Raw genomic sequence first — 16,531 nt, 5'->3', positions numbered from 1 at the left:
AGGACAGAGGAGTATTTTAAACACACTCTCCCTGGGGTCTTCATCTCATTTTTGCAAGAAGTTAATGCTTAGCACAGAGCCATAATTTTTCCCAGATTGCACTGATTTTAACAGCCTTGTGATGTGATACTCACAAAGCATTAGGAATGGATTTAGCATGTTACTGTGAAGCGTAAACACTGTAGTGACATTGGCACTATAGACCAGTGCCTCTGGATTGTCACCCAGAGCCCTACTGAAGTGCAGACCTTCTCTGCACCACAAGCATCTACACATGCAGTGTGCTTCCCCATGCTGCTAACTGCTGCTCCCCGGCTCACACTCAGTAGCAAGGCTTTAGATCACTGAGCTGAGATTTTGCCTGTAGTCTGACATATCAAAAGAGTTGGCATTTCGTATAATGTAGGCAACAATTTTGAACTGAAATACTGTGTGTGTGTGTGTGTGTGTGCGTGTGTGTGTGTGTGTGTGTGTGTGTGTTATAATACCTTGTTTTAAAAGTAGTTGTAGAGATAGGAATCGTTGTAGAAGATAATAATAGACATACATCCTAGTGTTTACTGCTGATAAATGCGTAATCATCACTGTTCTCAGCAATAAACTGATAATTATATGTGTAGAATCACTAAATATTTTTAAGTACCTACAGAGGTCTTTGACATTAGTTATAAAAAAGAGGACAAATGATAGTTTGGAATGGAAGACTGGAGGTCATCCTTCAAGTTCCAAAGATGGCTTTACCAGTGTGTGACCTCGGGACATGTTGCTCCTCCTTGCGACTTTTCCTTCTTCTCTATAATGGGAATGATCATAGGACAAGTTGAGCGAGGTTGTGTGTGACGGTGTGTGACTGTATGTGCACATGAAGGGGCTGCATGTGTGAAGGCCAGACTCCCCCTAGGTGTCATTCCTGAGCAGCCGTCGTCCTTGTATTTTGAAACAATCTTTCACTGCGACTTCTGGTTCAACAGTGAGACTGGGCTACTTATGAACAAGCCCCAAGGGTCATCCTGTCTCCAGGGTCTCCGCAGTGTTATGATTATGAACTCTTTACATGGGGTGCCCTCATATGTAATCATCTGAGCTGTCATCCCAACCTCGGTGTTGGCTGTTATTGCTAGTACTGTGGTATTTTTACTGCAGTTAGTACGCTGCCTTTAAAGCCTTGCCTCAGCAGCACTGGGACTCTAGTTCTACGATGCTATGTACTGACAACCTTTTACCTGTCTTAGATTATAAAGCACCAGCTGCCACCCACTGCTGCTCCCGCAGCTTAGGTTGTTTTTATAGTGTAGCAGTTTTGATCATCACTGAAAAAAGGCATTGGGGACTCCATCCATGAAGTAGTTGGTTAAATGGTTGTCACTATCCTCACACCACTCGCATACACATAGTCAAAATAATAAAAATAAATCTTTTCTGTAGTTGGAGCCAGGTGTGGTGGCATATGCCTTTATTTCCAACACTCGAAGAGCCAGAGACAGGCGGATCTCTCTTTGAATATGAGGCTACATAGTAAGTTCCAGGACAGCCAGGTCTACATAGAGAAACTTTGTCTTTAAAAAAAAAAAAACGGGGTGTTGGGGGGCCGGGGCTGGAGAGATGGCTCAGAGGTTAAGAGCACTGACTGCTCTTCCAGAGGTCCTGAGTTCAATTCTCAGCAACCACATGGTGGCTCACAGCCATCTATAATGAGATCTAGTGCCCTCTTCTGCCATGCAGGTGTGCATGCAGGCAGAACACTGTATACATAATAAATAAATCAAATAAATAAATAAATAAATAAATCTTTAAAAGCAGAAAACAGAAGAATGCAGTTTGAGCATGTTTAGGGATTAAGCAGATAGACATAACTTAGAAAACCATGTTTCTTTATTGCTATTACATATCTTAAACATACATTTTTTTAAGATTTATTTATTATTATTTGTACAGTGCTCTGCCTGCACATACAGCTGCAGGCCAGAAGAGGGCACCAGATCTCATTATAGACGGTTGTGAGCCACCCTATGGTTGCTGGGAATTAACTCAGAAGCTCTGGAAGAGCTGTCAGTGAGCGCTCTTAACCTCTGAGCCATCTCTCCAGCCCAAACATACATTCTTTGTAAGATAAATAGAATGTTGTGTTTGACAGCAGCATTTGTATGACCTGAATTTTGTTTTCTATTGTTTGTTGTTGTTGTTGTTGTTGTTCCGTCTTGGACAACTTTGGTTCTCAAGATCACAAACTTAGAAGAGCAATTAGAGCAGTTCCGGGAAGAACTGGAAAATAAGAACGAAGAGGTTCAGGAGCTCCACATGCAGCTAGAGATACAGCGGAAGGAGTCCGCCACCCGCCTGCAGGAGCTCCAGCAAGAAAACAGGCTCTTCAAGGTAATTAGCTTAGAAAATCATTCACATATGTGATACCTTGTATTTTCTTTTTTGTTTGTTTTTGTTTTTGTTTTTGTTTTTGTTTTCGGTTTTTCGAGACAGGGCTTCTCTGTGTAGCCTTGGCCATCCTGGACTCACTTTGTAGACCAGGCTGGCCTCGAACTCACAGCTATCCGCCTGCCTCTGCCTCCCAAGTGCTGGGATTAAAGGCATGCGCCACCACGCCCAGCTGATACCTTGTATTTTCATACATGCCTGATAACAGCAGTATTAGTAGCCAAGTGAGTTTTCATGGGACCTAATTGCTGCCCAATGTAGACATTTGAATTCATCATAAATGAAAATATTTGTGGTCATTTATTAAAGTATTTTAAGAATATTGAAATATAGTATCTTATTTTAATTTCACTATATGTACACTATGATTTTTGTAAGGCTTAATTAAAGGGATGTTCTGAAAATGACATGTAATGATCATATAATTGTAATTATTTTTGTCTCTAGGATGAAATGGAAAAACTGGGTTTTTCCATGAAGGAATGTGATCCTGTATCTACTCAGGATCAGCCTATGCTGTTTGGGAAATTTACACAGATAATGCAAGAAAAGGAAATTGAAATTGACCGGTTAAATGAGCAGCTTATAAAACTCCAGCAGCAACTTAAGCTCACAACAGATAACAAGGTATGCCCGCTTTAAATTTGTCAAAAGTGATGTGCGTTATAGTTTTTCAGTTCCTGTTACACTTATGTATTTTGGAGATGGTGTGGGAGTTTGCACTCACTCTGCAATGTGCTTTTGGAGCTCAGAGGACAGCTTGTGGGCGCCATTGCTCCTTATTCATGGGAAACTCAGCCTGTCAGGTTTGGCAGTGAGCACCTGGGCCTACTAAGCTCTCTCAGAGGCTCTAACTAAAAGTTAAAACACAAAGTAGTGATAATTTTCAGTTTCCTGTTGAATTGCCCAGGAGGAACAAGGTGTTGCACCTGAGTGTGCAAATACATATACCTATGCCTGCACACACAGCGGCCAGAGAAGGGCATCGAAACACTGATCTTGCTTGCGGCCATATTGCCTTGGCACAGGCTTTCTCACTGAACAGCTTACTGCTTCAGTAGTCAGTTGACCAGTGAGCTCTTGGACTCTGCCTGGCTCCAGTTCTCAGTGCTGGGTAGAGGCTCATATAGCCCTGCCCGGCTTTTAATAAGTGTGCTGGGGATTTGAACTCAGGTTCTTGTGCCACTGAGCCTTCTCCCTTGTCCTTTCCTATCAAATTGTAAAAACAAATATAGCCAGTGAGTTGGCTCAGCTGGTGAAAGTGCTCTCTGAGTAAATGTACTAACATTCCCTCTGTTCAGTGAATGACTAGGTTTTGCCTTTGAGAGCCATCTGCTGTACGTACTGTTGCAGTGCCTCATGCTTCACAGCAGAGTGTACCAACTGCTCAAGTCTGAGCCACTTCGCCTTTAACAAAACTTCAGAATAAAGTTCTAAATAAGAGAAGGTATCTTGTTGGTCTATACTGAACAGAGCCTTTCTATGGCAGAGAAAGGATGTTGGTCTGGGAAATACTTGTCTCGATAAGGCCTCTCTTAAAATAGAATTTTCAAAATATAAATACACATTTACTGTATATGTGTCCCTTTTTCATTAAATACTAGGTCATTGAAGAAAAAAATGAACTGATACAAGATCTACAAACCCAGATTGAATGTTTGGTGAGTGATCAAGAACGTTTGAAGAAAAATAGAGAAGAGGAAGTAGACCAGCTCAATGGAGTGATTGAAAAATTGCAGCAAGAGTTGACCAGCATCGAGCAAAAGACAGCGGACACCTGTACCCTCCCCAAAGACGCGGACAGCTTCAAACAGCAGCTAGATAAGGTGACTGTGGAAAAGCTAGCTTTACAACAGCAAGTAGAATCCACCAGTGAGGAAATGGCATGTATGAAAAATGTCCTTAAAGGAATCAATTTTCAAATGGATCAGGTAACAGAAGCGCTGTGCAGCCTGAGGAAAGGATGTGCAAGCAAGGAAAAACTTGCAAGTGTACCTAAGGACAGTGCTGACATGGCTGTCAACGAACTCAGCAGTGACAAACTGCAGCCAGAAGATGTCCCTACCCAGGATGCTGCTAAGCTTCTAGAAAATCAGGCTTCCTTTACGTGTATTGAAGACAGCACCAAGGCTTCCAGAAGTCCAGAAACAAAATCAGTAGTACTGGAGAGTTCTGTTAGTGCGGTGGACATGCAGCTCAGCCAGGGTCAGAGACAAGTAGAAACCATGCAGGAGCAAGGCCAGTCTGAACTAGAAATGCTACAAAAGAAGGTCACACACCTGCAGAAAATACTTGAGGAGAGAGTCACTGTGGCACTGGACAGTCAGGAGTCTGTGCGGTCCTACCAAGAGACGCAGACAGTCTCATCACAGCCTGAAAGGACAGATGTACAGAATGTAAATCATCTGACAGAAAACACAGACTCAGATGGCTCCACATTAGCCACGAGAGTAGCAGAGTTAGAGACCCAAGGAGCGAAAGTGCACAGTAGTATACTACCAGAAAAAGAACAAGTAGGCATTTCAGAGAAAAGTGCCTTGGAGGCAGAAAAGAAGGTTCTAGAGCTACAGAAGCTGTTAGAAAATGCCAAGAAAAGGCAGGAAGAGGAAGGGGAAAAAAGCTGTGCGTATTTAAAGGTTAGTTCTCTCTCTCTCTCTCTCTCTCTCTCTCTCTCTCTCTCTCTCTCTCTCTCTCTGTGTGTGTGTGTGTGTGTGTGTGTGTGTGTGTTTTCTCACTTAATATGCTCTAAGAAATTTTATTCCCTTGTTCATTAAGTTGGTTGATAATTTCCTATTAAATCTGATGTTTGGTTTACATCAAACAACTTACACGTAATGAGATTTCATGCAGATCTGCTGTTCCTGAAGGACAGACTTTCAGCTATGTAGCGCTGAGAGGCTCAGAGAGCTCCCCTATGAGACACAGGGGTTATGTACAGACAGAACTCTCACACACAGTACTGCCTGAGTGACCATGCCTGAGGCTTTGGGGATGATCTGACTGAGTGACGCTCTTCAGTTGCCTGAAGCTCAGCTGCTCATGATGAGCCTAATGGCACTTCACAGTTTAATTACTCTGATGTTAGGCTTTTAATTTGTGTACATACTATATTAGATGCAGTTCCCTTATACTAGTATAAAAACTAAGACACAGGTTAAACTTTATTTAATACTACTTAATTTTTATCACTAGAGTAACACATGCAAAGTATGTTCTGTGGTCTTTAAATATGATTATCTGTTCCATTAGTAAAGTCACCATTGAAACAGAGGAAATAGCCAGGTGTGGTGGCGCATGCCTTTAATCCCAGCACACAGGAGGCAGAGGCAGGCGGATCTCTGTGACTTTGAGGACAGCCTAGTCTACAAAGAGAGTTCCAGGATAGCCAGGGCTATTACACAGAGAAACCCAGTCTCAAACAAAAAAAAGAAACAGAAGAAATATAAAAATATTACATTTCAATTCTGTTCTCTAAGACTTGTGTGGACTTCTCCCTTCATTTCTTTCTGATACATATGCTTTGATATCATGTCTTTAAGAAGTAAAATTTTTCACATTAATATTCCATTGAGTAAATGTGGGGAAAGCCATTAGCTCTTAAAAATTGCATACCTGGTGAAACTTCATTGTCATAGGGAAAAACTTGTTTTGGAGATTTGTATATCTTAGGTCTGAAAGCATGGTTATTTCTCACTGTAGAAAAAGCAATCAAAGACTTAGTTTCTCAGTTAAGTTTGCATCTACAGTAATAGAAATGCAGTGTTTATAATACTTAATATTCCAAAGGGTAATCTCACACAGGATTTTCCCACCAGCACTTGGTGCTACTTTACTGTGGATATAAATACTAAAATGGTAATAAGACTCTCCCAATGACATCTAAGAGATGCCTGGCACTCTTTCAGAAGCATGATTAATGTATCTACTAATGACAGGAGTTACCTTTGTTCTCAGAAGATTGCTCTGATTACCCTCATATGAAGTGATGGTTCTGGAAAATGTCCTTGCTGTGTTCATTTTGTCCCCTGATTATAAGCAGTTTTTCTTAGCAAAACTCCATCACAGTTATCACTGTGGTTTATGAATGGTGTTCTCTTTTCAACTTTCACTCAGACAACTGATAAGCTAATTCATGCCAGTGGAGACGGGGGAGTTTTGGGTGGACTTGAAGCTCTTGGAGCTGAGTCATTGGCTGCCAAAGAACTCGCCAGTTACAAAGAAAGGGCAGAAAAACTTGAAGAAGAGCTTTTGGTAAGATGAGCAACGTAGCTTTAATTCATTCGTTTCTACCTGTCTTCTTTTCCTCTCAATGTGTTTCTTAGATCTATACCTTAAACAGTAGTGGTTGGGAAAGCCTTTTTTAGATTTAAAGAAAAATTCCATTGTTACATTTCTTTACCAGCATCTGCTTGTTTAGTTTTTCTGTCAATAGTGGTTGCTTTTAGTATGTACTGTTTTAATCTATAACACTTTTAATCTGTACTCTGGGATGGAGGAAAAAGGCATGTGTAAAGCAAAAGCAAAGATCACGTGAAAACAAAAGCTGATGACATGATTTCACATGTTTGTAACCTGACCAAAGTGTGTGCAGAAGCATGCTAGCGTGAGGCCTCCAGCGAGTGTCGTATTCCGATGCAAATGAGCGTTGAAGCCTGAGCTGTGCTCTCCCTCTTTCCATCCTGAGTCTTGCCCCTAGTGCACACAAAACTAAAACTTAATTGGTTTCTCTGCTGTTCTGTGCATTATGTTTTAGATCAAAGAAAGCAATATAACAGCACTTCAGAAAGACTTAAGCCAAGTTAAGGATCAGCTCTCAGAAGCCAAGGAGAAATTATCCCACTTCTTAGGAAATGAAAGAAGGACTGGAGAGCAGGAAAGCGGAAATGTCCCCATTCCAGAGCCACTTCCTGTTGAAGTAGGTAGCCCCTCTGGGCCCCAGGCAGAGAGAGCCAGCAAGGCTGGTAGCAACCAGACTCTGCAGATCCTTGTTGGAAATGCACGAATTCAGATCGGCTTAGAGAATGAGCACTCCCCCGAAGTCATGGAGACCATCAGTCAGTTTACTGAAAAAATTGAACAAATGCAAGAGCTACATGCTGCCGAGATTTTGGATATGGAATCCAGACATATTTTAGAAACAGAAACTTTGAAAAGAGAGCATTGTGCTGCTGTCCAGTTACTGACCGAGGAGTGTGAGACCTTAAAGGAGATGACCCGGTGTCTGAAATCCAGAGAGGTATCTGGTTTCATAGAATATGCTTTCTCAACGTCCTGTCATTTTCCTTTCAGCAGTATAAGCTTTTAAGAGAAAATTTCAAAAGGGTCCAAGAAATTATACCTCTTTTCATGATATAGTCACAATTTGGCATCTCTCACCACTGTGTAGCCAGATAATGCAGTGCCTGTGTGCTTTTGGAGCCTACTGTGATTAGTTATTCATAATTACTAATGGCAACATCCATGAGGAGGAAAATTAGACTAGTTATCTATGTATTATTTCAGTATGACAGAATAAATTGATGCCTTTATTTCTCCCTTAACTATATCATAAAATAGATGGCTGATTCATTGGGTCTGACTTCTACTAAATAAGTTTTAAAGTCTTGTGTTTTCTGGTTTTGTCTTTAATTAGGGATTATCTAGTCCTGAATTGACATATTCTAATGTTTGCCAAACTAGAGAAACATGTTCCAGTGGTAAGTGGCATAAAATTCTGGAATATTTAAACAAATGGAATAGTTTTTGTTTAAAAAGGGTTATTTTGCATATACTCACACTTGTGTAATTACAGATGGTTATTTCCTTAATTTTAGATTCTGAATCAGACTATGGTCAGAGCCAGGGATTTGATACAACATTGGAAGATCAAGAAGAAGGAGAAAATTCAAGTGATTTATTTCCAAAGAAAATAAAGGTATGAGAGACAAAAGCCTACAGTTAACCTAGGCAATGTCATCTCTGACAAGGGAGTTAATCTGAAGTTACGCGGAAAGGTCTTCTGTGAATAAAGAATTGCATAGTTAAAAGTAGGATTGGGAATCTGGTTCAAGTCATTTCTCAGTTTCATAACTATTACAATAGAATATTGTAGAAATGATTTTTCTGGAATGCCTCTTGTAGCTTGCCTTGAATAAGATTTTTGCCTAACTGTATAACCAAGTGAGATCACTTAACACTATGTGCTATGTACTCAGCATTTTAAAATTTAACTTACCCTTAAAAACGATGTAATCAATATTACTATACCTTAGGCTCCCAATGTAATCAACTTTTACAAGCTAAACTGAATGTGTAGTTTTACTCTTAAACTGTTCCCTATTTTCTCCTGTCTAACCCCTCAATGACCCCAACTAAAACAGTGTCTGGGTAAGGTATGGTAATGAAGCCTATAGTCTGCTGGAAGCAAGGATGTTGAAAGCAATGAACGAATGAGCCACAAAAAAATAACGTGGATCCTGAATCAGTGCATCTGTTTGTGGATCTGCTTACTATTCTGGGTCCGTGAAATCAGAAAATCAACATTTTTCCATGTAAAAGTAGAATACAAAGTTCCTTGTTCCTTTCCATACCACACACAGTAAGTAGAGAGGAGAGTCCTTTGTGAGGGGAGTCCGCCTCACTCTTAGTTAAATAGTACCAAGAGTCATCCTCTCTTAAGCAGCAGTGTCACAAAGTATATGTGTACATGTACATCTATGTGTATGTACATATTTAAAATCAAACTGATTTTATTCCGTACATTTTTGCTTTCCAGCATTATGAAAGCAGTCCCCAGATACAGGGTATTTCCCACATTATTTCTTTTGGTCAAGTCAGTGATCAGTCACTAAGTTAAATCTTTAAAAATATGTTAGACTCAACTAGAGTGTGCTAGCCAGATAGAGGAAGGAGCTTTGAAGTGTGACCGTTTGTTAGGGTTACCTCACTGCTCTACAGGAAGCAGACATCAGGAAATGCTGGGATCCAGTTCCTTGTCTCCAGTGGCCTTTCTAAATCACTTGGGTTGGTGAAGCTGCTTGTTGAATGTCTTATTTTTCAGTTTTTGAAGTCACAGTTTTGCCTTTGATGCTTTATTTTCTAGGGATTAATAAGAGCTGTCCAAGATGAGGGCGTGCAGGTGCTCTCTCTTTCACGGTCCACCTACGATGAAGAGGGCTACTCCAGTCAGCTCGGTTCCAAATCTTGGTTAGAAGAGAGAAGAGCTTACCTCAGTACCATCTCATCACTTAAAGATTTAATTTCCAAAATGCAAGTGCAAAGAGAAACTGAGGTATTCAAAGACTGTTTTGCTTCTAGATAGTTGTACATTTGTTTAATGACAAATACATCTTACAGAGTAAATTGTCTTTTTATGTGTGCTTCATGTGAATTGTTTTGTATCTTTTTACAGCATAAAATACAGTTTCTTGAACTTTTGAAAAATATATTTTAGTTACTAGACTAGTGTTTCTGGAATATATTTAAAGCATGCTTATTGGAAAACTGACTTTTCACGTTTTACACTGTACAGGTCTGTGACAGTTCTCAATACTATGACAGCGTCTGTGACTGGCGAGGTGAACTTGTGTTTACCCTTCAACATGTATTCATAAAGGAGCGTAGCATTTTACCAGCTACCTTCCAAACTGAGCTGACGTCTTTCAGCACTAGAGATGCAGCTAGAATATTAAAGTGTTTGGAACAGAGAATACAGGAGCAAGTATCCAAACAAAACTATTTTAAAGAATATTTTTTGAGCAGCAAGAGAAGTGGGTTATTGATTTGTTTTGGAGTCTTGATTTAAATCTGAAGGTTAGCATTTAACAGAACCCACTAAGAATGGATAGAGAAAAAAAAGAGAAATCTATTACTTTAGATGCTTTATCTTAGAAAGTAAGATAAAGCATTATGTTAGAAAGTAAGAAACACTGAAAATTAATGAGTTAATCACTAAACCTAGGAAGTTACAAAATGAGGAACCGAACAAACGCAAAGGAAATAGAAATGTAAGGTTGCCATGCTATGCTGGTCCCAGAGGAAATTAAGGTTAGTTTCCTGTAGCCTCTGGTCACATTTTTGTTAGCTAGTAGGTGTGCCTTTGTGTTCTGCATGGTGTATTGGTCACACTTGCCATCACTGGACAAAATGTGTGGTATGAACAATTTGCATAAGGAAGGGATGGGACCCTGATTCGAAGGTTTTAGTGCATAGTCCTTGTGTCCATGAACTCTAGGCCCATATTAAGGCATAATGTCATGGCGCCAGGAGCACGAGGCAGAGGCAGAGGAAGGCGCCAGAGACCAAGTATACCCTACTGAGACATGTCCAAGGGACCTGCTTGTTCCAGTGAGGTCCCCCACCCTTCAGGTTTCCATTAGAGGACAAAATATTCAACACATGAGCTTTCAAGGGACATTTCACATCAAAACAGGACAGCAGTTAGATTCACAGTTGGCTTATTATCTATACATCATTGTTTCATTACTGTTGAACATGGCCTAGAGCAGTGCAACACCCAACACCCATGCATGTACACATCCCATACACCCAGAAAAATTTTAAATATTAGTAAAATATAAGTATCTGTCATTGCAATGATTTTTCTTTTTTTAAAAAAGTATCAAATTCCTTGAGGAGGGCAGGATGGTGGTGATGCACACTTTTATTTAGTCCTAGCACTTAGGAGGCAGGAGTGTGTGGATCTCTGAGTTTGAGGACCCCTTAGTCAACAGAGCAAGTTCCAGGTAGCTCAGGGCTACACAGAGAAACCCTGTCTCGAAAAACCAAAAGGAAGGTTAAAAAATTATTCAAGAATATCGGCCTTTGTGGCACACAACTGTGACCCTAGCTTCTCGGGAGGTTGACTCAGAAGGATTCCAAGTTCTTAGTAGAACTTTGTCTCTTAACCTGAGGGTTATTGTTGTTTGTTTGTTTGTTTGTTTGTTTTAAGGCTCAGATATAACTAAACAGTAGACTTCTTGCCTGGCATATGTAAAGTCTTGTTCAATTTCCCAGTGTTTGTTGCAGCGGGGCGGGGGGTGGGGAGGCTGTAATTCAGGAAGAAATAAAAAGCTTGAAAAGATTCCTACCAATAACAGTAATCCAATAATTAAAAATCTCATGGCACTGGCTGTGCCCTAGTCTTGGCTTTTGAATCAGTTCTCCCTTTAAAGGACCTGTAAGTCCTTGGAGACACAGGAGTTGTAGGGCTGGAACATGGGAGGGCCAAGGTTACCTGGAGTCTCCTGCTTTGCTGACGAGGAAAAACTGTCCATAGAGTAAAGAGAATGTGTAAAATCTCACACACACTGACTTGAAGGCTTTCTCACTGGCCAAATTTAGAAATGTTCAATGTCAAACTAGCTGAATGAAATAGCACATGCCTTTAAGTCCAGCACTCAGGAGGCAGAGGCTGACAGATCTCTGAATTCAAGACCTGGTGTTACGTGACAGAACTTTTCCTGGTGAGCTACTGCACACGCCCCCTCTTCCCCCCATACACACAACAACTAAAGTAAATGATGGTGAAAGAGAATTCATGAGGTCATATTCATATTCACAAATAGATAATACAACCTAATGTTGTACAACCTAATTGTTCTACAAGAAACAATGTAAGTAAGTAACTATCCTTTATTAAAAAGGACTTTTTTATCAAGTAATAATCAGAGGTAGATGCTAGAGTTAGTATGAGAAAGTTGTTTACTGATATTTTCACAAGTGTGAATTAGTGCTCCAGTGGGCACCTTTCATTGCTCAGTATGGCTAAGGCGAAACCTCGCAGACATCTCCAACTCAGGCAGTCAATGCACGCTTGCTGTCAGCTCATTCCTGACAGAGAGGATATATGACTTTTGTCGTGCTACCATTGAATGCATGACCAGAATCCACTCTAGTGCATCTATCAGAACAGGTGGCAGAAAAGCAGAGATGGTGGCAGGACAGAGCACGGGCGGAGACCCAGAGACGCTGCCTCGTGTCACAGTGTCATGCTGTGGGAGAGTGCCCTAGTGCCAGTTACACATGCTTTAAACTCACACTCACAGCACAGTCACACAGAAAGGAACATCTGCCTCTTGTCAAGAACCTGTAAGTGGCCTGGAAACAAGCCAGTTGCCTGCCAGTGGGAAATGGGCCAGCTGCGGACATAGTTCAGGAGTTGAGAGCACTGGCTATTCTTTCAGAGGACCTGGATTCCATCCCCAACATGGCGTCTCACAGTTGTTTGTAACTGCAGTTCTGGGGATCCAGTGCTCCCTCTGCCTCTGGCAGATTATATATGCTTGTGGACACACAAACTCACACAACCACACACATCCACATAAAATAAAATATAAGTGATTTTAAAAGAAAGAGAGAGAGAGAGAGAGAGTAGTAAACAGCTCAGTAGCGCAGGAACCAGCTGTTGATGTCCTCGCTATTCTGTATGCCACATAAACCCTCTCTTTAAATGAGGACGTTATAGTGATAAGGGAAAGTGAGTTCTTGCCAGGAGCTGAGGCTGGGGAGAAGCCGTGACTTCAGAAGGGTAGTTCTGTACCCTGACAGTGGCACATGAAATGAACCTCTGTACAAGGGATGAAATTTCATAGTGGTGGATATCAAGAAGACACCATGCCTATAGTAATTAATGAAATTTAAATAAGCCTGTGGTTTAAATAACAGTCAGTTTGGCTGTTGTTTCCAGTTACTCAGGACATTATCATTGGAAAAAGCTAGCTGAGGGGATTCAGAGCTTTGGCTTAAATTTGTACAAAATAAGAAGGTTGTTTTTCATGATTTTTCTGTTTGGTGGTGGTGGTGGTGGTTGTTGTTGTTGTTGTTGTTGTTGTTTTCTTTTGTTTTAATTGAACATAGGACAAATTAGCCTGTACTCTGCAGAAATTTCCCAAAAGACCTATGAAGGACACTTGGTGAAAATTTAAATAAGTTGTCTATGTTAGATAACATAGTAATGTTAATTACCTCTGATAAGAATGTTTTGGTTTTTTGTTTGGTTTGGGTTTTTGTTTGTTTGTTTGTTTTTCGAGACAGGGTTTCTCTGTGTAGCCTTGGCTATCCTGGACTCGCTTTGTAGACCAGGCTGGCCTCGAACTCACAGCAATCCGCCTACCTCTGCTTCCCAAGTACTGGGATTAAAGGCGTGGGCCACCACACCCAGCCCACTTCTGATAAGAATGTTGTGGCTGGGTGGAGTGTTCCTGGGCCAGGGAGATGGCTCAGCAGGGAGCAGCACTTGCTGCCCAGCCTGAAAACCCCAGTTCCATTTCTGGAACCCACATCGTGGGAGGATAGAAGCAACTCCCACAGATTGCCCTCTGACTAGCACATGCCCACTGGGGAGCACATGTATGTACACAGGTACAATAAAAAAGTAAACAAATAATAAAAACAAGAATTCATATTTTCCAGGAAATGCACGGCATATCAAGGCCCATCTGTCCGCCACAGACCCTCACAGGTGTTTCTGGACAAGAAAAGTTAGCATGTGTGCTTCACCTTGGTCATTCAGACTCCCTGGCCATTAGTCCCGTTGTCCTTACACCTCTCTTCACTTGATTGTCATTTTGCTTTGTGACAGGGCACTGAATATCAAGCAGCCATGGAATGTCTCCAGAACGCTGACAAGAGGAGTCTGCTGGCTGAAATTAAAGCATTGCGTGCTCAAATTAACAGCAGGAAAGTGACTCCAAAAAGAGAAGAGGAAACAGACAGAGCAAACCAAGGTGTGTGCTTGCCAGGCTAGGCTGACTCAGAGCCAACTGAAAGTGTCACTCTGCTGCCTCTAAAACCCTTTCTGCTCAAACGCCTTCTTCTCATTCTCAAAACAGGACTAGATCGTCTGTATCGTTTCCATTAGGGTTAGCGGTTGTTGAGTTGCCTTTAAACAGCTATATTTACTTACTTGTTCACTTTACATCTAACCCCCTCCATCCCCTCCTGGTTCTGCCCTCCGGCCCTCTACCTCTAATCCCCCTTCCCTAGTCCTCAGAAAAGGGGAGCCCCACCCCCACCTGTCCACCTCAGCTCATCAAGTCAAGTCAGTACTTAAAGAGTCCTCTTCCCCTGTAGCCTGGTAAGAGTGCTACCAGCAGTTGGGGGTATGGGAGAGAGTGATCAGAAATTAGGCAGCAGAGTCCATGTCGGAGACAGCCCCTGCTCCCCTTACTAGGGCACCCACATGAAGCCTGAACCACCCATCAGCTACATCTGTGTAGAGGGCCTAGGTCCAGTCCATGCATGGTCCTTGGTTGGCGCTTCAGTGTCCCCAGGCCACTCTGGACCCTGGTTAGCTGTTGGTCTTCTTGTGGAGCTCTTGTCACCTCTGAGTACTTTTGTCCCACCCGCCCCACTTTCCCACAAGACTCCCTGTGCTCACCTGGTGTTTGGCTGTGAACCTCTGCATCTTTAAGCAGCTGTATTTAATTTAAATAAACAGGCATTACATTGATGTGGTTCAGCTCGTCGAGGTTATTTTCTTCATTGTAAGACTGTTTTCTGAGAAAAGTCTTTTTGTCCCTCTTAAGATGTCTACCTAAAATAGGAGAGACTCCACAATAAAAGCACCTGTTTATTTTTAATCTGTAGCCTACAAAATTGTAATTTGTAATATGCATAAAGATAATTACAAAATTCAGGTACACACTGTACCAAATTAAGAAACTGAGCATGTGGGAACATTGCTTACCTATCCAGCAGAACTTGCCCTTATTCCAAAAGCTCCTCACACGAAGCGTTTTTTACTTTACTTTTTCCACCACTTTATAAATTCCTAGACTGTATGTGTCTTCCTGGCTTTGACCCTTATCCGTCTGTGTATATTTTGTGTCTTATTTCTCCACCTTTATATGACATTCTTCCAAGTTCTGACAAGTATCTCTGAGTTAGCTTCTGTTGTGTGGGCAGATTCTGTGTGTGAACCTTTGGCTGTTTGTGCTGTCAGCACAGCTACAGACTCACCGTTTCAGAGTTTCTAGTACACGCGGGCATCAGTCTTCCATCTTGCAAGGAAGTACATCACCAAGGGCACAGGATGTGCATCCTCAAGGTTATTAGATAATGTCAGACGTTGTGCTTAGTTTTGAGAGGGTGTTTTATAGCCAGGCTGGCCTCAGCTTTATGTAGCCAACGATGATCCTGAGCTCCTGGTCTTCTTGTCTCTAGAACTCCAAAGTGCTGAGGTGACAGATGTGCTCTACCTTGTCTAGCCTAAACTATGTGGAAAAGCAGCCATTCCAGTATGCCGCTCACTAACGGGTGTGAGTGTTCTGTGGCTTTGCATCTTTGCCAGCAGCTGATATGGCAGACATGTTGCCAGTCAGCTGGATATGCTGTGCACACATATTAGTGTTTTAATGAACAATTCAGAAGAAGTGCTTTATTCCCTTTTCTCAAGGTTATGGACTAGCTGGATTTTACTTCTGTATGTGCTTAGTGGGTAGCAGTCCTGCCTTTCAGTGGGGTCATGTTTTAATGGAGCATTCATCATATCTGGTGAGGGCACTTGCTACATCTTTAATAATTGGGTTTCTTATAGTTTTAAAGACAGAACAAGTTTCATGTAGTTTCAAAGACAGAACCGCATAAATTCTCTTTTGTAATTGAAAAGCTGAATCATACTGGGCACGGTGGCTCATGCCTGTGGTCCCAGGATTTGGGAGACTGAAGCAGGAGGTGTGCTGAGAGTGTCATTCTAGTCTGGGCAGAGTTGCAGAGTGAGTCCTTGTCTAAAAGAAACAACCATAATTGGATCATTGTAGTCATTGTGCCATGGGTAACTCCTGTAAATGTTGTGTGTGGCTATCAGAAGTCACTGGAAACCATCAGTGTGAATGGTTGTCATTCCTCATATACAAACTCCTGGGGACAAGCTCCTGTCTCCAATAACTTGGGAGCATTTAAAGTTGCTTATTTTTAAGTCTTGTATTCATTAAAATGCATTGTTGTTTTTTTGTTTGGTTTTTTTTTTTTTTTTTTTTTTTTTTTGGTCACTCCCCTTTGTTTTGAGTTCTGAAACATTCCACTCCTCGAAGTATAAGAAAAAGATACACTCATGTAAATTACCAGTTTGGGGGGCAGGAGCAGTTGATGATGTCTTTGTAGTGGTCTCATTAATTAGAAA

At 41.4% G+C, this 16,531-nt stretch overlaps 1 protein-coding gene across 11 annotated transcripts in view; it reads left to right on the top strand.

Moving 5' to 3' along the window:
• AKAP9 (A-kinase anchoring protein 9) overlaps window positions 1-16,531 on the top strand; it is a 174,841-nt gene that overhangs the window by 140,503 nt on the left and 17,807 nt on the right. For 8 of the 11 annotated variants that reach the window (XM_084786927.1, XM_084786921.1, XM_084786924.1 and 5 more), the window contains 9 exons: window positions 2,221-2,373; window positions 2,878-3,057; window positions 4,035-5,066; window positions 6,544-6,681; window positions 7,184-7,666; window positions 8,063-8,126; window positions 8,244-8,344; window positions 9,512-9,700; window positions 13,991-14,135. In XM_084786927.1, coding sequence (XP_084643053.1) covers window positions 2,221-2,373; window positions 2,878-3,057; window positions 4,035-5,066; window positions 6,544-6,681; window positions 7,184-7,666; window positions 8,063-8,126; window positions 8,244-8,344; window positions 9,512-9,700; window positions 13,991-14,135 — 2,485 coding nt within the window. Of the gene's footprint in view, window positions 1-2,220; window positions 2,374-2,877; window positions 3,058-4,034; window positions 5,067-6,543; window positions 6,682-7,183; window positions 7,667-8,062; window positions 8,127-8,243; window positions 8,345-9,511; window positions 9,701-9,940; window positions 10,130-13,990; window positions 14,136-16,531 lie in introns of all 11 variants that reach the window. The other 3 variants (XM_084786922.1, XM_084786929.1, XM_084786930.1) reach the window with 3 other exon arrangements.

The sequence above is a fragment of the Acomys minous genome (genome assembly GCF_964271855.1).
Source record: "Acomys minous genome assembly, chromosome: 6".
NCBI lineage: Eukaryota > Metazoa > Chordata > Mammalia > Rodentia > Muridae > Acomys > Acomys minous.
The sequence above is the reverse complement of the archived record's forward strand: the minus strand, read 5'-3'. Positions and strand labels throughout refer to the sequence as shown.